Source organism: Engraulis encrasicolus, chromosome 8 (assembly GCF_034702125.1).
Source record: "Engraulis encrasicolus isolate BLACKSEA-1 chromosome 8, IST_EnEncr_1.0, whole genome shotgun sequence".
Lineage (NCBI taxonomy): Eukaryota > Metazoa > Chordata > Actinopteri > Clupeiformes > Engraulidae > Engraulis > Engraulis encrasicolus.
In genome coordinates, this window is record NC_085864.1 from 31,688,783 (window position 1) to 31,712,782 (window position 24,000).

Sequence of the window (24,000 nt, forward strand, 5' to 3'; positions counted from 1 at the left end):
GCTCTGGGATGCGCGGTAAAGATGTCTGAATAAAAAATATATCGCCTATAATGGGTGAACCAGCTATCGAAATGAGAGAAGGTTAGCCGTTTCTGGCAACGTTTGCCAAGTTGTAAGTTGCGTTGCCTGGTAATATTTAGGCTCTTGAATATCCGTCGTTTTTATTAGTTAATGTCCTGAAGCCGTTTTAGACCTGCGTTGCCTTTGAGTGAAGGTTCTGGCTAGCAAATGCTATTCGTATATTTGTTTATGTTTCAAGCGAGGAGTTATGAAACAATGCTTCTATGAAGGGCGATAGAGGGACAACTTCGCCATTGGCAGAAAATCAGATAGTCGGTAAATGTAGTAGGCCTAGGTCTACACATAGTTCTGAATCTTAAAGTCGAAGTCACACGTGTAGGCTGGTGGCAACGTCTTAGTTATTTTAATTCATTATTTTGAGCAAGCGCAGAGGCGCGCGCTCTGCTGCAGCCAGCCGCACAGCCCAGCTGCGGCGCATGGTAGGCCTATGACAAGCAGGGAGAGAGGGAGAAAGGCAAACGGTAATAGCATGACATTATCTGCGCTGATAACTATACCTAATTGAAATGCATATTTGCTCTACTCGATAGAGGAGTAAGTCTACTTAAACTTGTGATTTATTTATCATCACCCTGAATATTGATCCGTCAAAATGACGGACAGACTTCAGAATTTTCCGTCATCCTTCAAAAAAATCCGTCAATGACGGACATTTGTCGGTTAACGCGACCTCAGCTCCGGTTACATGTCTACGTTTCTTTTCTTTAATATTGAAGAGTAGCAGACAAGTTCAAAGATCACTTTAGTGCATTGTCCAATCAGTTTTATCAGTGTTGAGTTAATTAGGTAAAGTGAACCTCTCAGCATAATGTGTACTATCAATACTTTTTGTTGCTGCCGATCTTGACAATAAATGAAGCTTTATCTTGTGAATGACCATTTATCCTATCATAAAACATGGGAAGCTGTGACCTAATGGTTAAGGAGGCACCTACACCATTCTGACCTATAAATAACCACAAGTCACTTTGGATGAAAGCTTCCGAGAAGCGTCAGGCCAGGATACAAACATATGTCTATACAGAGGCAACTGAAGTCTCCAGAAAATTCTTTGGCTCCTTTTCTCTTCTGACAGTCTTCTCATATGCTTCCCATCACAGCCATATTCTCTCTCTAATCTCTGTCTCTCGCTCTCTCATTCACACATGCGCACACACACACACTCACACGCACACAGTAACACGTTCTTGCCCAAACATAAACAAACTAGAACACATGGTTAGTCCCTGTCCCTGTCCCTGTGCCCTTCAGCTTGTTGTGACCCAGTGTTGCCCTCAACCTGTAGCTTACAGCAGTGAGGAGGACATGGGGCTAGATGGGGGGCAAGGCACACAGGAGGGAATGAGAGCACTCCTCACATCCTCTGGCAGAAGAGAGGGAAGACATGGAGGAATTCCTCCACAATGGCCATCTGGGGGATGCACACGTGGTGCCTGCGTGTGGTCAGACCGCCTGTGTGTGTGTGTGTCTGTGCCTTATTGTGTGTTTGTGAGTGCATGTGTGTAGAAGACAGCGCTAGCCATGAGCGAATCACCCCGGCACAGCTGAGTCACTCACAGCCTCCGGGGGGCGTGATGCGTGTGATGGAGTGTGATTTCATGTGTGTGTTGGCCATCGACCGCCTATTGAACAGAGGAGCACGCTGGCTGGCTGGGTGGGTAAGATGGGAGACACTGGGGATGTTGTACTGTCTTTCTTTTTCTCTCTTCTCTCTCTCTCTTCTCTTCTCTCTCTCTCTCTCTCTCTCTCTCTCTCTCTCTCTCTCACCCCCGCTGCCCTTCCTCCCTCACGCTATTTTCTTCACTGACAGACACACACACACACACACACACACACACACACACACACACACACACACACACACACACACACAGGAACACACAGGAACACACATGGAAGCACATCCACTCTCATACATACTTGCATCACACAGGCACACCTGCAAGCACATAGAGCACACATCCATATGCACACAATCTATCATGCTGTCTTTATCTTTCTCTCCACACCCCTCCCTCCCCTCAGCTGCTCCCAGTCTCTCCTGTGTATCAGAGTGGGGGCTGTAGGAGACAGCTCTCTAATCAAATGGGAATTAAAAGGCAATATTTGAGGAGCACCAGCCTAGGACTGCTTGGTTATGAGAGAAAAAAAATCAATATCACGATTATTTCAGTCAATATTGATATCATGATTTTTTATACGATATTTCTATTAAAGTCAAATAACTGTGCTTAACAATTAACAATTTTCCCTCCCTTCAGCAGTGCGAGTGGAGGGCCATAGAGAAATTTCTGCATGAGTGTTGGCAGTATAGACCTTTTGGCAGTATAGACAAATAACAAAAATATTGTTTCAACTCAATATTATAAAATTGTTTGACAGCAATATTGATATCAAGATATACATTCGATATATTGCACAGCCCTACACCAGCCCATGGGAGGAGAGGCCTGGTGATATGAGGAACAGCATGCAGCACACGTATAGAAGGTAGTGGAGGATCCCTCATCTCAGCCCTGAGAACATCTGTCTCCTGTCATGGGTATAGCGGAGTTCCAGAACAATCTATGCAACCAACCACCCACAGCCCTGCATGTCCGCTCCTCTAACAAACTTCTGCTGTCTCTACTCCATCTATTCTGCCCCACTCACCTTCACTCCTGTCCTCCTTTCCACTCCACTCCTCTCATCTGTCCTGTCCTTCTATTGGACCTCTCTTGTCTCATTTCTTCTCAAACTGCTCTTTACGTACTTCTCCACCTGACTCCTCCACTCCTCTCCTCCTTACCGTTCCATTTATCTCCTTTCTTATTCATACATCTTCTCAGGTCCACTCCACTCTTCTCCGCCCCTCATGTCAGATCATTTCTTGCCAACTCCTCCACTCCCCTCCATTTCTCCACTCTTCTGTCCTCTTTACCACCACCTCCCTCTCCAACCGCACTTCTCTGTTTTTCACATCACGTTCACTCTTTCCTTTCAACCCTCTTACCAAACTCCTCTCCTCTACACCCGTCTCTCCTCCCTACCCCCTGTTCCACTCTCCCCAACATGCCACTCTACCCTTCTTCTCACCCCCAACTCCGTCCAGCCCCATTCTCCACCTCCCCACTTCACCTCTCCACTCCCCTGCCCTTCATACTCCCTCCTCTCAACTCCTCTCCTCCACCGCCTTTTCTGTCCTCTACCTCCCCATTTTCTCTCATCTTCACTCCTCCACCCATCTTCACCCCTCTCCTCTCCTCTCCTCTCCTCTCAACCCCCGACCCTCACTCCTCCTGTGCCATTTAGGGAAGAGAAGCAAGGCCAGACTGCATCTGAGATACCATCTGCATCATATATAAGAGATGCAGGTGTGTGTGTGTGTGTGTGTGTGTGTGTGTGTGTGTGTGTGTGTGTGTGTGTGTGTGTGTGTGTGTGTGTGTGTGTGTGTGTGTGCGTGCGTGCGTGCGTGCGTGCGTGCGTGCGTGCGTGCGTGCGTGCGTGCGTGCGTGCGTGCGTGCGTGCGTGCGTGCGTGCGCGTGTGTGTGTGAATTTAGACGCATGTTTGTGTCTGCTTATTCCTGAGTTCTGTGGCATGGAAGGTTACAATACGTGAGCATTCATGTGTATTTATGAAGGCTGCTGTTTGGATTTACTGTGTTGTGGGATTAAAGTATTTGCAGCGTTGTTGGAATTCTTTGTTATGATCATACATATTCATCATACATATTTAGAGAGAGAGGAAGACAGAAAGAGAGGGAGAGAGGTACGTACGTGTGTTTCGGTGTGTGTGTGTGTGTGCATGTGTGCGCCTGTGTGTAGAGGTGTCGTGATAAGAAGTCTATTCTGTGTTCAGTGTTAAAAGCTGTGTCGTTAACCTCAGTATGGAGCTGGCTGCCCTCCCAGTCCCTCCTGACCCTCTTCCCACACACCACCTCCCTCTCTCTCTCTGTCCCTCTCTGTCTCTCTCCCTCTCCCTCTCTCTCTCTCTCTCTCTCTCGCTCTCTCTCGCTCTCTTTCTCTCTCATTCTCTCTCATTCTCTTTCAATCTAGCGGCCTTTCCCCTTACATTACCAACACCTCTTTTTCCCATAATATATTCTCTCTCTCTCTCTCTCTCTCTCTCGCTCTCGCTCTCGCTCTCTCTCTCCTTCCATTTCACTTTCATCTCCCTCCTCCCTATTTTTCCTCTCCTCTCTCTCTCTCTCTCTCTCTCCCTCAGTCAGTATGCTGGGTGTCCTGGCGAGTTCCCAACCCGTGTCCTCACCCTCTCTCTCTCTCTCTCTGCCATCCGTGGGTGGAACGAATGGCGGCCGAGTGCTGCTGAATTAGCCCTGCTAAGTGCAGCTAGCCCCCTCGGGGAGCACACGGGATGGACCTTGAGATTGGTGCTTTGGAATTAGAAGGAGGTTCGCCTCGTTCCCTTTTCGCCTGTGAATACCATTGAAATTCATATCAGGCAGAAGCGTAGCGAGGTGCATTGATTTTTTTTTCTCCTCCTCTCTCTCTCTCTCTCTCTCTCCTCCCCACCGGCAAGCAGGAGGATGGAGTGAGAGACAGAGAGGGAGGGTGAGAGTGCAAGTGTGAAGGGGAAAGAAAGAGGGGTACAAATTGAGCAAAGGCATGGGAATGGCTGTGTGATAGAGTGTGAGTGTGTGTGTGTCTTGGTGTGTGTGTGCATGTGTGTGCGCGCGTGTGTGATGGAGGAAATCAGCGTGTGTGTGTGAGTGTGCGTACGTGTGTGTGTGTCTGCTGGTGTGTAGGGTGTGTGTGTGAGCACATGCCGGGTGTGAACGCAACTTTATTAGCAGAGCTCCGTATTAAAGCGTTAGGTGTGTCCGCTTAAGCGTGGCGGGCCGTGGAGTAGATTGATTTGCGTGATATCATAAGCTTAATGACGAATCATAAAAGCATTTGGAGCGAGACGCTGTGACGAATGGCTGGACGTGAATGAAGCTCATTGAGAGGCGAGGATCCTCATGAATGTTCGTCAGCGCTTACATCAGTCTGTCTGTGTGTGTGTGTGTGTGTGCTTGTCTGTGTGTATGTGTGCTTGTCTTTTTTATGTGCGTATGAGTATGTGCAAGCTGTATGTACGTATGCATGAATATATGTATGTATTTGACTGTGTGCATGTGCCTTTGTGTGTGTGTGTGTGTGTGTGTGTGTGTGTGTGTGTGTGTGTGTGTGTGTGTGTGTGTGTGTGTGTGTGTGTGTGTGTGTGTGTGTGTGTGTGTGTGTGTGTGTGTGTGTGTGTGTGTGTGTGCGTGCGTGCATGTGCCTTTTTTATTGCCATTTCATTTTGTCAGTGACACTCAAGGGGCGCTGGGTGTGACCAGACCAGCCAAGACAAGACCTCTCCTCTTTCCCCTTCTCAGGGACATGGTGTAGCCAAGCATGCACTCTACAGTATGTGGAGCATGCAGAGTAGACTATATGCCCTCTTGGAGGATTCCATAAATGTTTGTATGAAAATTGAGTTCATGGGGAAAGTGTCCAGACAATAAGCTGGAAAGACATTGCACACCTCCCGGCCTCCCTCTTTCATATCTAGCTCTGTGCTTGCGTGTCTGTGTGTGCGTGTGTGTGCGTTGTGCGCGTGCATTGGTATATGTCTTAGTGTGTTTGTGTGACTGAGTGAATGTGTGTGCTTGTGTGTGCGTGCACTGCTCACACGTGGAAGAAAGGTGAGAGTAATATCCTCACCCCTGGCCGACCAGCCCGTCAGGACCCCGTCCCTTAAGTAATGAAGCACCGAGGCGGCCGAGCGTGTGCCTGACTCAAAGATCGGCCTGGCACAGCGGCGGCGGCAGCGGTCAGAGTGGAGAGGGGGGGTGAACATGATGAAGGGAGCGTCCATCCCCTCCTACGGGTCAGCGGCGGAGAGGAGTGAGGGCAGCGGCCATTACTCTGAAATATTACTTCCATTATCCCCCCGGGAGACGGAGCGAGCGCCGAATCCGCACCACGCGGGGAGAACTGGGGAGGAGCAGGGACCCAGGGGTTAAGTGTTTAGCATGCAGAGCAGGTGTTGTGGATGCCAGGCAACCTCCTTCTCCTCTATCTCTGTCTCTCGCTCTCTCTCTCTCTCTCTCTCTCTCTCTCTCTCTCTCTCTCTCTCTCTCTCTCTCTCTCTCTGTGTCTCTCTCTCTCTCTCTCTATGTCACTCTCTTTTTCTCTTTCTCTCTCTCTATCTCTCTCTTTCTCTCTGTCTCTCTCTCACACACACACACTCTCACTCTCACTCACTCTCGATCTCTCTCTCGCTGTCTTTCTCTTTTTTCTCTGTCTTTCTGTGTCTCGCCTTCTCTCTCTCTCTCTCTCTCTCTCTCTCTCTCTCTCTCTCTCTCTCTCTCTCTCTCTCACTTCTTGTCTCTCTCCTTCCATATATTTCATTCTCTATCATTTTCTCTTATCTTTACCTGCCTCTCTTTCTGTCACTTGCTATCTCCATTTTAATAATGTCTGTCAGTGCCAATGGCACTGTGCATAAAGGTAAAGGAAAGCTGTTGGAAACTCTTCAAGGTCTGTGTATTCTAGTGATCCATGGGCATTTAAGGGCATATTTGGTGTGTGAGTGAGTGTGTGTGAGTGTGTGAGAGAGAGAGAGAGAGAGAGAGAGAGAGAGAGAGAGAGAGAGAGAGAGAGAGAGAGAGAGAGAGAGAGAGAGAGAGAGAGAGAGAGAGAGGCCATGATGTCATTCAGGGCTTTCACTCCTGCTCCTCAGGTGCCGTTTTCTCTTTTCTTTCATTTCAGCTCCTAACTATTGGAATGCAACTAGTCGAGACGAGTGTGTGGTTGATCCAAAGACGCGCGCGCGCACACACGCGCACACACACAGACACACACACACACACACACACACACACACACACACACACACACACACACACACACACACACACACACACACACACACACACACACACACACACACACACACACACACCTTGCTTTTGTCCCATGCCAAAAAATATTGGAAAATTGACCATGTGGAAACACTCAGACTTAAGAGTTGAATTCAGCAGGGGGAATATTTCTGCAGAATATTTCGAGATCTGCAGGAAATGAGCAAACCCAGCAAGGAAAGGTGTTTTCATCAGGTAATCATGTGGGAGAATACACAGAAATGACTTTGGTGGAGGGGTAGGATTCTCCTGAAGGCTTTTCAGACCAAAGCTATTTCACACCTTGATAGTAACCAATTAATGCAAAATAAAAAAAATAAATGGCTATCATCTGTGGGACAGACAGAACTGGAAAAAAAATGAATGTCTGTCATGTCACTCAACTGTTCTTGTCCCTGCCTTTTCCATCTGCGCATATCAGTAGATAGTGCACTGATAGTGTATCTCCCACTATTATTTATGCGGTTTGTGTACCTCTGTCAGGTGTTGCTTTACATCAGATGAAAGAAGAGATCTTAGAACACGATGAACATCTTAGGGGGATACCTATCAAACTCACTTTGAGAACTTTAGCTTTATATAGCATGTTAATGCATCAGCATTGCTACAAAGACAGAAAACGTGAAATAATTAATTCAGTAATTGCGCTAGATATGGCTTTGAGTAAAATAAATGGTTAGCTGCCTATGTGAATGCAGTGTTTAATTTGTAGGCTAGCGGAGACACTTAACGAACGTGACTCTCACAGCGGCACTTTTTGAAAACTAATTAGCCTAACCTCAGACTTAGCGGTGCTGAACTGTGAAGTGCCTGGAGAGAAATGTGACTTGCAAAGTAAGTCCCTCTCCTCTTGTTTGAAATGTTGTTTGAAAACAATGTCTTACTACATCTATTGTCTTTTGAGAATGCCCTTGTCAATGTCAATTTCTTAATCTTTTGATCTTGTCAATTTCTTAATGTTTTGTCTTGCACCCAAACCCAAATGTTTTGAGGAACTGTCTTCATCCACGCAGGAACATACCCTAGCATTTGATTATTTTGCTTTTTTGAGACCACGATGTAATGAAATTACATTCAAAGCCTTGGCATGGTCTTCATGTGCATTTTTAAAGCACTTTATTTGTTAACATCAAAAGAACCGTTATTGGATTTTTTTTTCTCTCTGTAAAAAAGAATGTAACCCGCTCTTAAGTTAGTGCTAGCAGTTACTGTCACTTCCTATCCAAAGAACCCAGACTCTCTGCAGATCGGAGGCAGTGGACACAGAGGCCACAGCCAGAGAAGCTGACAGGGGGCAACAAAGGGGTCACTTGTCCCGGGCCCTGGGAGATGGGGGGGCCCAGAATTGGGTCCTCAGTACATTGAATGTATTAAGTGGGGGGCCCTTTCAGACAAATTTGTCCTGGCCCCAGCCAAATCTGTCAGTGGCCCTGGCCACAGCACAGACTTGGAACTTGGAAGCAGGCGTGGAAAGCGATTGGACAAAGTCAGGGTCATGCCGCCGCCGTTTTCCCAAAAGCTCAGTTTCCACCTTTCCACATGGCGCCACCGTAACCGCATTCTTTAAACATCTTCATTCTTCAGCCCATTTCACAGAGTCATCTGGATTTTCAAAACCATGAGAATGCCGGTCTTGTTTTGACACAAAGCCAAAACAACATAACACAACGTACAAAATATGTAATTTTTCACCTTTTCATGCAGACAGCCTCTCGAACATCACATACATCACTTTGGCTTTGTTGTGACACAAGAGCAAAAACAGCAATTGTGTGTTCCAGTACAATAAGCATCTCACATTCACGACCCATTTCACCATTCGCATGCAAAACCAACTGAATTTTTTCACTACATTGTGCCCACGTAATCACAAATGCATAACCAATTCTCTTTCTATGACTGTTTGCATTTGTGTGTTTGCTGGAATTTTGTTCTATATGTGTATATCTTACTGCAAAGGAGTACAAGTTGTGCAGAAGAGCATACATTTTGTGTGTGTTCCTTCGTGTGTGTGTGTGTGTGGGTGTGTGTGTGTGTGTGTGTGTGTGTGTGTGTGTGTGTGTGGGTGTGTGTGTGGGTGTGTGTGTGTTTGAGATTGTCATGGTTGTGTGTGTGTGTGTGTGTGTGTGTGTGTGTGTGTGTGTGTGTGTGTGTGTGTGTGTGTGTGTGTGTGTGTGTGTGTGTGTGTGTGTGTGTGTGTGTGTGTGTGTGTGTGAGAGAGAGAGAGAGAGAGAGAGAAGTAGATTTAGTAAGAGGTCGGCTGGTGCGCTGGCCTGGTCGGAGAGAGGCCACTTTAAATCAGTGAGCCGAGGCGTAATTACACAACACCTGTCTAGCATGATGGACGACCTGCCTACAGCCCACCCCATCTCTCTCTCTCTCTCTCTCTCTCTCTCTCTCTCTGTCTCTCTCTCTCTCTCTCTCCCTCTCTCTCTTTATCTCACGCTTCCTTGCTTCTTTTTTTCCAATCCCAACTTGTCTTTCTCTCTTTCTTTCACTTTACACTTTCTGTTATCTCTCTTCTCCAGTTTGGCTTGCCTCCTTTTACCTATTTTGTATCTTTTTATCCTCCTTTTTTGTACCGTCTTTCTTTGGTGTGTGTGCGCGCGTGCATGCATGTCTACTTCACAATCTGTCCTTGAACTCTAGACATCACACACATCACACACACACCCACTCACACGCACACGCACACACACAGGCGCGCATGCGCGCGCGCGCACACACACACACCAAAGCACTTTATTCATTGATCTTTTGCCCGTACCTCCTTTGTTCTCTCCCACTGTCTTTGGTGTTCTTTCTTTTTGTTCTCTGTCTAACTGAACGTGTGTGAGAGTGCATTTGTAAGTTATGTGCATACTGCAAAGTGTATGAATATCGTGAATATAAACTAAATGTGAACTTTGCTCGTCTTTGGTACGAATGGTATTGGGCATAATATTGGGCCATGGGGTCGTCAGACATTCTTTACTTTTGTGTGAATGTTTAAAGATTTAACAACTCTGTCCGAATAAAAAAAAAACCAATGCTCTGGTGAGTGATTTGGAAATGTTTCCACTTATTAGTTGCAGCTTTTCAGCACATTACACAGTACTGTGTTAGACTTGAGCACACGTACTCTATGTAATGTAAAATTTGCACAGGGCAGCTGGTTGCTCGAAGTGCTGAATATCAAAGGTACTCGTACCAGCATCACTCCCCTGCCCGACCCCCAACTTACCCAGGTGCACATTAAGGGTCGACAGATATATCGGGCCGATATGTGCGTTTATTAAGTGTATCGGTATCGGCCGATACGCATGCGGTTTTGGCCGATACACCCACCCCGAGATTTTGACTACAGACGGGCAGCTCTGTGTTGCTGGCAGACCCGCAATGCACGCTGCTGCGTCACCCCTCCCCCACTCATGGAGTAAAGTAAACAGCCTTGCAGGCTGCCACAAAGTTTTAGACTTTCAGATGCATCCTATTTTAATGTGGACACTGAATGACATGGCATGTGCATGTAATAGGCCTAAAGGGAGAATGTTTCAGCTACATCCATTTTCTGTACTGATTTTAATTCCCTGGTTCATTGTTCAGTCAATAATCACCACCATTTGCCATCTTTTACCTACCGTTGTAACTGAATGTCTACCGGCATATGTTTCAGTGTCTAATTTCCACCGCCTTTCAAAACGTGCATTTCATACCGTCATTCATTTATCAACCTCATTCTGTTTTAGCGACATCTAATAGGTAGCAAACATCACTTGCAAACTGGCTAAATTAAAATATTCTAAAACATTTCTGTAGCATTTAACTAACCAGCATGCAGACTGCATAATGCAGCCATCTCGTTGAGCAACCAACCAGCTCATCCAACGAGGGTAAACTACTGTTTTTATTTCCCTGGTTCATTGTTCGGTCATTTATCACCCCCATTTGCCACAACTCTTACCTAGCGTTGTAACGAGTGCCTTCCAGCATATTTCAGTGTTAATTTCCACCGCGTTTCAAAACGCACATTTCATAGCGTCATTCATTTATCAACTTCCATCTGTTTAGCGATCTCTAATGAGTAACAAACATCACTTGCAAACTGGCTGTTTCAATTCATAGAGGTTTATTTGGTGAGAAATATTGTGTAAAACATATCTGTAACATTTAACTGACTAGGTTACCGGAATGCTGCTGCTTCCTCGTTCAGCAACAAGTGAGTGTAAAATAGAGGGGTGTCGTTTGGTATAAATATTTAAACCCATAATAATCTTGGTCATCCCCAACATTTTTCAAATTTACAGTCAAGCTCTATGCTATTGTACCACTGTCAAGCCACAGTCCTTTGAATTTTTAATGACTTATGTGTACCTTTTTAGGTGGCTATAATACTGTATAGGCTACAGATTAAACTAGTGGCTCAGTGTGCTTTGTACATGAGTTATTTTCCTGTTATTCATGTTATGGTGTGATGAAAAGGTGATGGGATAGGATTTTTTTAAATGATACAGTACTGATTTTTGTCATTTTTTTGTCAACACTTTTTTAACAATATCGGCATCGGCCGTATCGGGTATCGGAAATCGGTTATCGGCCAAGGGTGATGGAAAAAATATCGGTATCGCATCGGCCATTGAAAAACCTGTATCGGTCGACCCCTAGTGCACATGTACCGTAGCTATTATTGCTTAGCTGTGGCAGCTGGTGCAGGACTGTAGATTGGTGGGTATTTTATGTGCATGGCCTGCATGTGTGTGGGTGGAGCAGTTCTCTTCTGGGCTTCAACACACACACCTACATACACATACAGTACACACACACACACACACACACACACACACACACACACACACACACACACACATACACACACACACACACACACACACACAAACACACACACACACACACACACACACACACACACACACACACACACACACACACACACACACACACACACACACACACACACACACATACACACTCTCTCTCCCTCAGACACACACACCCACACACACATACATACACACACGACGTGGCGCAGGGTCACCTGGTGCTGGGGTGTTGAAGGCTAATTGAGTGGTCACAGTGCACCTGTCCCAGTGGATGTAATTATGTATGTTCCCCAGTGCCATGATCTGTTTTATCGATGTAGGGTTACCAGGCTCACTGGTCGCTAACCTGCACCAGAGCACCCCCTCACATCACTCATATACGTACAAACATAGGCATTTGTGCATGTGTGCATGTACACACACACACACACATACACACACACACACACACACACACACACACACACACACACACACATACACACACACACACACACACAGGCGCGCACACACACTGGCAGGTGCTCCCAGCTTCACACACCTGCATGTATGTATACACTTAAAAGCACTCTCAGGCACGCACACACAAAATCTCATATCTCGAACTATAACCCTCTCTCCCTCTCTTTCTGTGCCTCCTTTCCCCTCCGGAAACTCTCTCTCTCTCACTCTCACACACACACACACACACACACACACACAAGCTGCACACACACGCTGCACACACACACACAAGCTGCACACAGACACATAAACACTCATGCACACACGCTTCAGCATACACCTTTAGTGTGCATTGCACAGGGGTCGTTACCAAGGACAATATGTGATAAACATTGGCGGTGTACGAGAGGAGGATGCTTCTTCCATTATATCTCTGCAGTCACGCATCCCCAGGCCCTGCTCTCATCCCCCTTTTGTCTCTCCTGTATACACCCTTTTAATCCTCCTCCCTTCTCTTCTCTTCCCTTCTTCCCCCGTCTCACACCTCTCCACTTTACTTACTGTCTTTCTCTAGCTCTCGCCCTCACTTAGGCTTTCTCACCCCTCCTTACTCCCTCACTCCCTTTTTCTCTTTTCTCTTTTCTCTCTCTCTCTCTCTCTCTCTCTCTCTCTCTCTCTCTCTCTCTCTCTCTCTCTCTCTCTCTCTCTCTCAGCTCCACCTCCCCCTCCCCGTCTCTCTCTCTCTCTCCCTGCCTCTGTCTGTCTGTCTCTCTCTATCTATCTATCTATCTCTCTCCCTCTATCTATCTATCTATCTATCTCTCTCCCTCTCCCTCTCTCTGGCTCTCCTTTTTTTATTCCATTGCTCCCATATGTCTCAGGGGCACCAGTGGATTGACGCAGACACCGCTGAAGCCAGCTCCTGTGCTTAGGTGTCGTTTATCACTGTCACTTTGAGTATGAACACCCCCACACCCCTCTTTCTTCACTCACACACACACACACACACACACACACACACACACACACACACACACACACACACACACACACACACACACACACACACACACACACACACACACACACACACTCCTTCGCGCCACACACCAATCCATCCACCCCAACCAAGGGCCAACTCTGAACAACCCCAGCACATCTCTCCACACACACACACGCACACACAATCACACACACACACACACACACACACACACACACACACACACACACACACACACACACACACACACACACACACCTTTAGCTCCAACCCCTTCCACTCCGACCGGGCCGACTCCTCAGCAGGCGTTCTCTCTCCTGTCACATGCGGGGGCGCTCCGCCACTAAGTGGGCCAAAGCCTATCCTCCAGGCTCCTCCAGGGCATTCTGGAGTGAAGAGGAGAGGGAATGTGCATGTGTGCGTCTGTGTGTCTGTGCGTGCATGGAGGAGAGGATGGGGGTGACCAACCAGAGTTGAATAATATTGTACATTGCCGCTAGACTTGAATGTGCGTTGCTGCGTTACACTGCACTAATGTGCAACTCTATGCTGCTGATGCTACGTTTACAGCTGTACAGTTCTGTTATATTATGCATTTAATTTCTAATTTAATGTTCTTTTTGCTCTATATTAGTCAAAGGAGACACAAACTTTCTGACACTCTTCAACTCTTCCCAACTCCTCATGGTAAACAAGTTAATGTTCTTTTTCAGCGTGTGGAGTGTTTATTACTGAACAGACCGAGAAAGAAGACACTAAAAGGCATTAAAAACCTCTTAAAGTTGTAAGCAAGAGCTTGAAGACTTCCCTCTCTCTCTGGCCTTGATGATCCTGGCCCCAGTCTATTAGTTGACCCACTTGACGCACCACACTAACTTGGCTTTGCCACGGTGTGACCATCACTAATAGGAATGAGAGGTGCCGTGCAGCATAATATTTTCGCCGCTCAAGGCATTTTGGTTCCATATCCGCAACTCTAATTTTTCCATTATGCATTTGGCACGCCACTGGAGCTATCTGCTACCAGGAGCTGTGAAGTCTGTTCTTTAATTAGCCTCTTTCTGAGTCTGTGGCAGATATGGCCAAAGGGGAAGAGCTAAAAAGATATCCCCCAGTAAGAAGGTGAATGTAGTGGAAGGGAGATGAAGGGGAACCTGGCAAAGATTTGTGCAGTGAGCTGCTCCAAATTATTCAGACTGTAAGTACAACCAAGAACTACGCAATGTTCCTGTAGCTGTTTTTGATAGCGTTTTGACAATATCCCTGTCAGGAGCATTTTGTCAAAATGATACGATTTTGACAAGCGTCTCCTTCAAGTGCCCTAACTCGAGGATCTGTGTGAAAAGCTATTTTTTGTAACACAAAATCACATTTTCTTTCTCACCCATTTGTTTCTTCTACGTTCCTCTTTTTTGTCAGCATGGTCCCATTTAGCTCAAGTGAAAATATGGTACAACAACAACTTCCTTCTTTTCTGACATTTTGCAGTAGTTTCCTTAATCTCATTTTCACACAGGGTCCTCCTGGAAGTCATGATAGACATGTACTGTATCTTAACATATTACATTTCACTGGTTATTATTAGCTTAAAAAAAAAGTCTCCCGGCAAGCAACAGCAACTAGGACTTTGCCTTTTCGCAAGGACATAACGCATATGAATGGGACAGGGTGTGAATATTAATGCTATTCTACAAAGAACATCCCTCGATATCTTTAGCTTGAAAAATGGGGATGTAGTAGCAGCATAATGGATAATGGGGAATATCTGCAAATGATAAAGGCATGTTAGGGACTGCCATCATCAGCATGTTGACTCGTTTAATTTCATTTAGAGCATCTACTCACACATCATTATGACTGAGCATTTTTCTAAAAACGGTCGCAAGGCATAAGGTATCAGGAAAACGTCTAATACACCTCCTAATTAAAACCGTCCTTTCAATGAGATGTTTGCCCAACTGCCCGGCGGCCGCGCGAGTACGTGGGAGCCATTTTCTAACGCGGCAGAGAAAACTCATCTCTGATGAAGTCCTAATGGGAAAGTCTGTCTTTTAGTACCAGAATAAAAAAGCAAAATAATAGACTTGACGTGATTATTGAGGAAAATTAAAGGGGAAAATGACTTGATGAGATGATCATTTTCAGACTTAATATTTCACGCTTTCCCTGCAGAGTTTTGCATTTCAAAAAGTCATTGTACCAGCTCAGTTTTTCTCGCCATGTAAATGATGATGTTTTTAACTGCCCTTTAATGCAGCACATACAAAATTCAGACTCCATCATCAACTATGTAGTGGCCTGCAGCTTGTCATGTAAACTGGATGTTAGTGTCTATGAAGTAAGGATGATCGAATGGATGGATGGCTGGATGAATGGATGGATGGATGGATGGATGGATAGATGGATGGATGAATGTAACACATAAACAAACAAACAATCAATCAATGGCAAAAACAAGAATGCATTCAATGCCCGAGGCCAACAACAAAGGCAACCTGAAGGCACACAATTGAAGATCAGTTGTGAGTTTCATTCGAATTGCTTTAGCTGACACCACACCTTGGTGCAGCATTCGCTCCAGGTGGGGCAGGATTGGGTCTTTAATTGAGGTTAGAGCTCAGCTCTTATTCTCTCTCGGTCTCTGTCTTTGTCTCTCTCTCTCTCTCTCTCTCTCTCTCCCTCTCCCTCTCAGCATCTCTTTTCCCACACTAAAACCACAGCTGATAGATCGGATGTTAGTGCAAGGTCCAGCTGCACAAATGAAACCAATTTATCAAGAGACGAGAAAGAAAGAAAGACAGAGGATGAAAGAGAACAGTGCGAGAGAGCAAAAAATCGATCCGGGTCTGAAACAACGGAGCTGCTTGCCTTCTTAATGAAAATAGTTGTTTTGAATACAACAAACACTGTAGATGAATTCCCCCAGATCTTGCTCTCCCAATGGTCACATTGATGGATGGATGTTAATTGCTCCCAAAGGACGTTTTGTGTGAAAAATGATTACACACCTGCACACGCGCGCACGCACACACACACACACACACACACACACACACACACACACACACACACACACCACCTTACTCTCGCACAATAGCGGTCAGACATACACGGACACAAACACAGTATTTTTCCTTTTACACATTCCAATTCCTCATTCAGATCACACTCCGAAGTTGTCTGTGGAGGACATGTAGTATGTTCTTTTTGTCCAACAAGTGAATCAATAACCTTTCTTTTATGATAGCCAGGCAAGTCAGCTACGCTTACCATTATTGTCGCTTGCTATGAAAGTGTAGAGCAGAGATCATTGGTCTCACATACAGTGTTGTGAAATGCCAAACGGTTCGCTAGCTATATGCTTGTCTTCATATGGTATGATCTCAAACAGACACTATTGTGAAACTCCTGTACTTCAGGACGTTTGGTCGCAAAGACAGACATTCCTCTCAAACAATTTATTGACAAAGCATAGACATACACACTAAGCCATGGGTAACTGCAAGCAATCTTCAGCTTAGTAGCGCAAGAGCCCACTAGCTCGATTGCTGACACAAGTCCTCTTATTATTTCTCTGTGTGAATGGATACACTGCCTGAAAGGTACAGCCTTTGCAACATTCTTCAACATATAAAACCCACTAATATGTGAAGATAACTTTAAACTCGGTCACAAATAGATGACATTTGGTTTTACTGCAAATTAGTTAATATAAGCAAGCAAGTATATAAGTAAGTAATATAGGCAAGAAGAATAAAAAAAAATAAAAAATAAAAAACTCTATTTGTTTCGGGGGCTTTTTGGGTCTTTATTTCAAAAGGATAGTGTGAGAGGAAAAAGGAAATGAACTGGACAGAAATATGGGGTAGGGCTGGGAAATGACCCTGGCTGGACTCGTATCGGGGTCCCCATCTAGCCTGGTCCTGACCATCCCATAATACTACCATTTCATTTCGTATTTATGGTCTGGCATTTGTTTGCTCTGAAGCGATTGTAGGAAGCAGGAAGTTGGCACTCAGTTATGGTTTGAAATTATTGGACACCTCTCACCCAATCGCTGGCAGTTACTCAACAACAACATAGCGCAGACCAATGGCTCTGGCGCAGATTTGTACGTCATTGTCACGAGTGCCCTCCCCCTTTCGCCCCCACGTGGGGGGCGTATTCGATTATTGGCTGTTTTCTGGGGGGGGCGTTAAGATCAAAATTCTACTGCTCCAGGCACTCCACAGAGAAGCACAGCCAGACTACAGTAGTGGAGCCAATCCTTTGGCGGAAGTACGTAGGATGGCTCGCGAGGCTAGTCCCCATCGGCAAGCAAGTCCAAATGTGGGGTGCTTAGCGCGCTCAAATGTGTGGGGCTTAGCGCGCTAGCAGGACTCTTTTCAACTCAGCTTTTTACATTTTATTTAGCGTAGCCTGTACTGAGTTTGCTTTCTCCATGTGCCTTCCCACAGGTGATCTCCCAGCTGAGGATCCTGAGCAGATCTGTGGCCGCCGGCTCCAAGTTCGATAGGGAGCTCTGGTCCAGTGGCCTGTCGCCCATCCTCAACCTGTGGAAGAAACTCAACCAGGTGAGAGACAGCTCAATATTTGGAATTAGAAGGGTTTTTAAATGTGTGTTAAATTGTGATCTTAATCGCCCTGGCTTTATATTATAGCCTGTAATGGACTAGCCTGGGAAATCCCATGTTGCCTTGAACATTATCTCTCTTGGATTGCAAGGGTAGTGATGCCTCTTTGGGGTCATAGTCAAAAACCCTTTACTTACTTGTTTAGCACTCCTCAGACTGAGATGTGGAGCTGGATTGGGTTACTTTTCCCGCCCTCCACTACATATTAAGATATTATTGACTCTGTATGGTTTACTAGCCCACAGTTCAGCGGTTTAATTTCCCTCAACAACAGGTGTGTAGACACTAGACAGATTGAATGAACCGTGCTCTCCTCCGTCCTTCCCTATGAATGAGCTACCCTTAGTAGACATAAGTAGCATCCTCTGACACCCCTTCTTCCCAAGGCACCACCTAGACTGCCCCCTTGCTGACATGTGTGGCTTTAAATGCAGACACTGAATTTCATTGTGTGCACTCTGTCCTCTTGTGTGATATGTGACCACAATGACAAATGGGGATCACTTTCACTTTCACCCTTTAGTCTATATTTTTTGTCTGCTGTACTGATGTCTGGCTTTCTTTTCTTCAACTCCCTGTCATATTTCATGCCAACTGGGGCAATTTAGCATATCCCGATACATACATGTGACAGTGTCATAACCATGATTCACCAGCCTGGTTTATGGAGCAGAACATGTGTATGAAAAGTGGCCTTCAGTGCACAGCAGTGCAGTGCAGTGTATACGGTACACAGAAAGCGGCTCCAGTATATGCCTAGTAACCTTGATACTGCCGTGTAAAAGAGTCAGGTTTTGGAAATGACTGCGTTCAAGGGACCTTCAAAGGTGAGCGACGATCCCATTCAAAAACTCAATTTTTCACTTAAGTGCTATTTTGTCACCAGGTTACTACGGGAGCATTTATATAAATCTAAATCCAAGCTACGTATGCTTTGAAAAAGCTGGGCTTTCACACTTTTTTCTTGCTTTTGGGCTTTAAATTGTGCAGTTCATGGCAAGGAAATGTATCTGTATGCCCCATATCGTACAAGAACAATTCAATGAAAAGATAAAGGTAAGAGACATTGAGTAAGTGCCAAAAAAAGATTAAATAAGTTAAATGCGATAAAAGCAAGGATTTCCGCCGACTTCTTTTATTTAATCTTTTTTTTTTTTTTTTACTAAATACTCCGTCAGGGTTCCCACACGTCCTGGAAAACCTGGAAAACCTGGAAATTTAGAGATGTGTTTTCAAGTCCTTGAAAGTCCTGGAAATTCACCAAATGTCCTGGAAAAAAAATATTTGTCCTGGATTTTTTTTCCTTCAACTTTTTCCCGATTTTGTTTGTGGTATAATTTTTACTCTTCTCCGAGTCTAGACATGACGATTCAATTTATATTCACCTATTGAATACATTATTGTCCACACACACAGTTTGGTCAGGTTGCCATCTTTGATTGCGCTTATAAACAGTAATATTCTTTGACTCAGTGTTGCCAAAAGTCGCTAGAAGTCGTTAGTTGGCTTGCTGAAAAGTCGCTAGCTGATATCATGGCGTTAAATATCTCTCAAAAACCTGCTTACGGTCATAATAGGTCTACAAATAGGCAGTGCTAGCACTTCCTTACAAAAAATTGTACTGCTATCTTTTTTGGAGATCAGAGCTTTCAGTCTCACTAGCCACTTTGAAAGCTAGTTTGATCTTTGGTGTGACAAATCACAGTAGTCGCATCAATTGTTTGTATGTAAGAATATTCCAGAGAAAAAGAAACTGGCAACAAAACTGGCTTGCAGAAAGACAGAAACCACTGGCCACAATGGTTGGTGAGCAAAAAAGTCAAAGTCAAGTCTTGTGGAGAATGCATTTAAATCCAAGTACACTATTTTTTTGCGATAAGAGAGAGACTATTAAGGTATTATTTTCTGAGATAATGTGACATTAATGTGAGTTTACATTGCACTTTCATTTAATTCAGAATAAACGTTTTGTGGATCAGAAAGCATTTCAATTGAACAGAGGCTGCACGTGCTGGGCTTGCGAAATTTGACATAGGGCTGTGGTCGCCAAGCTCCAGCAGATTCCTACTAGCGGGACAGCTGGTGATCTTCAACCGCAACTCAGGTCTATACCTTTGGACAAAGAACATAGAATGGATAAGAACGCTTATTCGCAGGAAATTGCATTGGCCACGGTGTAGTACGGGGGCGTAGCCCGGGGACACCATGCGCAGTGGATGCAAGGCCATGATCGATACAAATTGTGACACTGAAAACTCCGCAATTTGAATTGCATTGTGGGTGCGAGGAGCTGCTGCTAGTTCCGGCCCGGTCAAAATAGGATGTCCTGTCGTCAATGTTCAGTTTGTGGTTAAATTACAGCTGTCATTCAGCCTTAATTACAACACAAATTTACTACGTCCTATGACCTGTTCCACACTCCAGCCCTGGCGGTAGTGGCTTTGCATTTTACCTTGCCGCCAGTACTAAGCAAATAACGTACATTGTATAAGAAGTATCACTCAATGGAAAATGCATTGATTAGTTGTAGTCTGAGGACATTGCTTAAAGACACTCTGCTCATGGTCAGTGGTCATAATGGATAAAATCTGAACTCTGTAACTTCGCAAAATTGGTCAAGAGAGGAGATCCAGTTGTCAGTGTTTAATGTAATCCCTCCTATCACTAGTCTCCTTAGTACTAACTGCAGAAGAAGAAAGTGACTCCCCTTGCGGCCATGCCATACTATGCTCTTATGACGTCTTTGGACGTACCCTCTTCCCTAACACACTGTACTCATTCATTACAACTCATTTCAACCTTAAAGTTACATTGTCTCTAAAATGCATTGTGTGTCGCTGTGTATGTCCAAATTGTGGGTCCGACGGATTAAATATTCGTCCTGAATTATCCAAAAATAGTCCTGGAAATGTCCTGGAAATATCCTGGAAAATGATTTTTGAAAAAGAGTGGGAACCCTGTCCGTGCTGCAGCTGGACTTGCGTGTTGGTCTGGCATGCATTCCTGCAGAGTTAACCAGCATATGAAAGCTGTGATGTTCTGCGCCCACTAGCGCATCCTGGTTTATCATCGTTCCCCTGTGTGCCCACACTTCTCTGCCTGCTGAGTGGACCTGCTGCCAGGCAGCTGTTTCTGCTGGTGTGTGCACCCGGGCTCGAAAAAACTCCTCATCGCGTGAGAAAACATCTTTGCCCTTTATCTTTTAATATTTCACCCTCTCTTTATTTTCTTTCTTTTTCTTTCTTCCTTTCTTTCTTTCTTTCTTTCTTTCTCTCTCTCTCTCTCTCTCTCTCTCTCTCTCTCTCTCTCTCTCTCTCTCTCTCTCTCTCTCTCTCTCTCTCTCTCTCTCTCTCTCTATTTCCTTGTATCTGTCCTTTCCTCCACCCTCGAGCATGACAACACCCTGATAGGGTCTGAATCCATTTTGTTTCACGTTATTGCTGGATATTGCTCACCATTGAAGTGCTAAGTAAGTCCCATATGTTATATTTCTGTGTGTGTGTGTGTGTGTGCGTGCGTGCGTGTGTGCGCGCGTGTGTGCGTGCGTGCGTACCTGGCTGCATCAGTAGTGGTAATTGCCACAGATAGAAAGGAGACCCAGTAGGGCCCCATCCTAGGCTACTCTGGCGTTTCCAGCATGTGAAAGGCCCTTGATTGGCTATTGATGCGTACCGCCGCTTATGTTTCTCAGTGTGTGTGTGCGTGTGCGTGCGTGTGTGCGTGCGTGCGTGCGTGCGTGCGTGTCTGTGTGTGTCTGTGTGTGTCTGTGTGTGTCTGTGTGTGTCTGTGTGTGTGTCTGATGCTTCTCTGGCTGATGGATCCTCCCATGGGGACCACAACCACTCGTCCTCTTGTCAGATAATCTCCCACCTTTAATCACACACACGCACGCACGCACACACACACACACCCCTCTCTCTCTCTCTCTCTCTCTCTCTCGCTCTCGCTCTCTCTCTCTCTCTCTCTCTCTCTCTCTCTCTCTCTCTCTCTCTCTCTCTCTCTCTCAGTCACACACACACATACACAGACACACACACACACACACACACAGAGTAAAACTGCTGATTTCCTCTCATTAGAGAATCACAGATGTGTATGGCCAGTGTGGAAATGAGCAGAGCAGAAAAGAGAAGAGAAGGCACATAAATGACAAACGCTGGTTGACATACTCTACACTCACACAGCCAACTCACCAGAGACCTGTTTCTCATCAGTCTGTGAGTGGATTTCAATACAGCACTGCACACTTTCCGCAAATGTTCTCTCATGCGCTTGACAGGCACACACACAGACACACACACACACACACACACACACACACACACACACACACACACACACACACACACACACACACACACACACACACACACACACACACACACACACACACACACGCACACGCACACCATAGTCTCTTTAAGTGGTGGCATCCTTCACTCCACAGTCTAACTGCTGTTCACAGACACATACGCTTTGTAGTGTATGCGCTTGGCTTGGGAGGAATTGTAAAATTGCCTTCCTAGTAAGTGTGAGTCTCCTTTTGGCAGGCCCAGTTTAGATCTGCTGAGCCGATTGAGCAGCTCAGAACCCTATGCTGTTACAAAGCAGAATATGAGGAGTGTATAGTCACAATACCACATTTGTAAAACTTGATCCCCCCATCCAATAGTAGTAATTAAAAAAATCATAATTGTCAACGCTATTAAATGTACACACAGATGCTTTTTTCGACCTTAATGGGGTAAATTAGCATTTACATGCTAAATCAAATGTGTTTTTGTGCTTAAAAATGGTTCAAATACTGTATCTTTGGCTTAGTAGACACTCAAGCAAGCAATTTCCATAATTACATCGATTTTCATCAGATTAAGATGGGTAAGAGATTTGTGGTACGTGTCAAGCAAAATTAAAATCTACATCTTTACACTCATTTCTACACTTTAGGTTGTAGAGCCTAATTTTGAAGTGCAGTAGCCTACAATTTAGACTTGAAATTGGCACTTCAAAATGCCTCGTTCCATATGACGCCATATTTTTCCTCTCCTAATTCACTACCCTTTGGCAAACGTTATTGTCTACGTCAATCACCGTTCTCACTCTCGTTCTTCTCTCTCTCTCTCTCTCTCTCTCTCTCTCTCTCTCTCTCTCTCTCTCTCTCTCTCTCTCTCTCTCTCTCTCCCTCTCTCTCTCTCTCTCTCTGGATCACATGCACCCACACAGGCACGCAGACGCATAAATACACACACAACACACACACACACACACACACACACACACACACACACACACACACACACACACACACACACACACACACACACACACACACACACACCACGGCACACACACATACATGCCCTCCTCTGTCTGTCTGTGGAGAGTTGTGGTTTATTTTTATGTCTTGTAATAACCTAAGAAATACTGGATATCACACCGCCGCCCTGCCCTCTCACCATTCCTCTGTTGCCCTCTGGTTTTTCATTCCTGCTCTTCTACTGTCTTTTATATTTCTCTGGCTGTGGCAGGCTCACAGCTTGCAGACTCCTGTTATGTGCCCAGGGACTTAAGTCTCTTTGTAATGCTTCTTTTTGTAACTTCACTTTCTGTCCCTCCGTCCCTCTCTGTCTCTGCCTCTGCTTCTTTCTCTGTCTCTCTGTCCCTATCTGCCCCCCCCTCTCTCTTGCTCTCTCTCTCTCTCTCTCTCTCTCTCTCTCTCTCTCTCTCTCTCTCTCTCTCTCTCTCTCTCTCTCTCTCTTTCGTCCGCCTCTCTCACTTTATAAGCTGGCAGGAGTCAGGGGAGAGCTCTGATGAGCAATGAAAAGTCTCTGTATGAGAGAGAGAGAGAGATAGAGAGAGAGAGATGCCTGTGTGGTAGTGTGCATAGGAATGTTTCTGGCTCTGCATACATGTGTGCATTCTGGTGTAGTGTTACAGAAAGGAGAGAGTTTTTATTTTATTTTATTTTATTTTATTTTATTTTACTTTTTTTTAATCCTTCATTCCCCAGAGGTTCCTCATGTTGTGTAGACAGACATGTCTCCACTCTGGGGACTATGCTGTGTGTGAGGCCTCGACTCTCCCAAAACAAACCACAGGGCTGCTTACGGCCACCACCATGCACACTC

The 24,000-nt window shown here is 45.3% G+C and overlaps 1 protein-coding gene across 1 annotated transcript in view; it reads left to right on the forward strand.

Moving 5' to 3' along the window:
- The window catches only part of dync2h1 (dynein cytoplasmic 2 heavy chain 1), a 346,171-nt gene that overhangs the window by 271,874 nt on the left and 50,297 nt on the right, over positions 1–24,000 (forward strand). Inside the window, exon 85 of the mRNA XM_063205480.1 lies at positions 17,696–17,812. Within this exon, the coding sequence (XP_063061550.1) occupies positions 17,696–17,812 (117 nt within the window). The remainder of the gene's footprint in view (positions 1–17,695; positions 17,813–24,000) is intronic.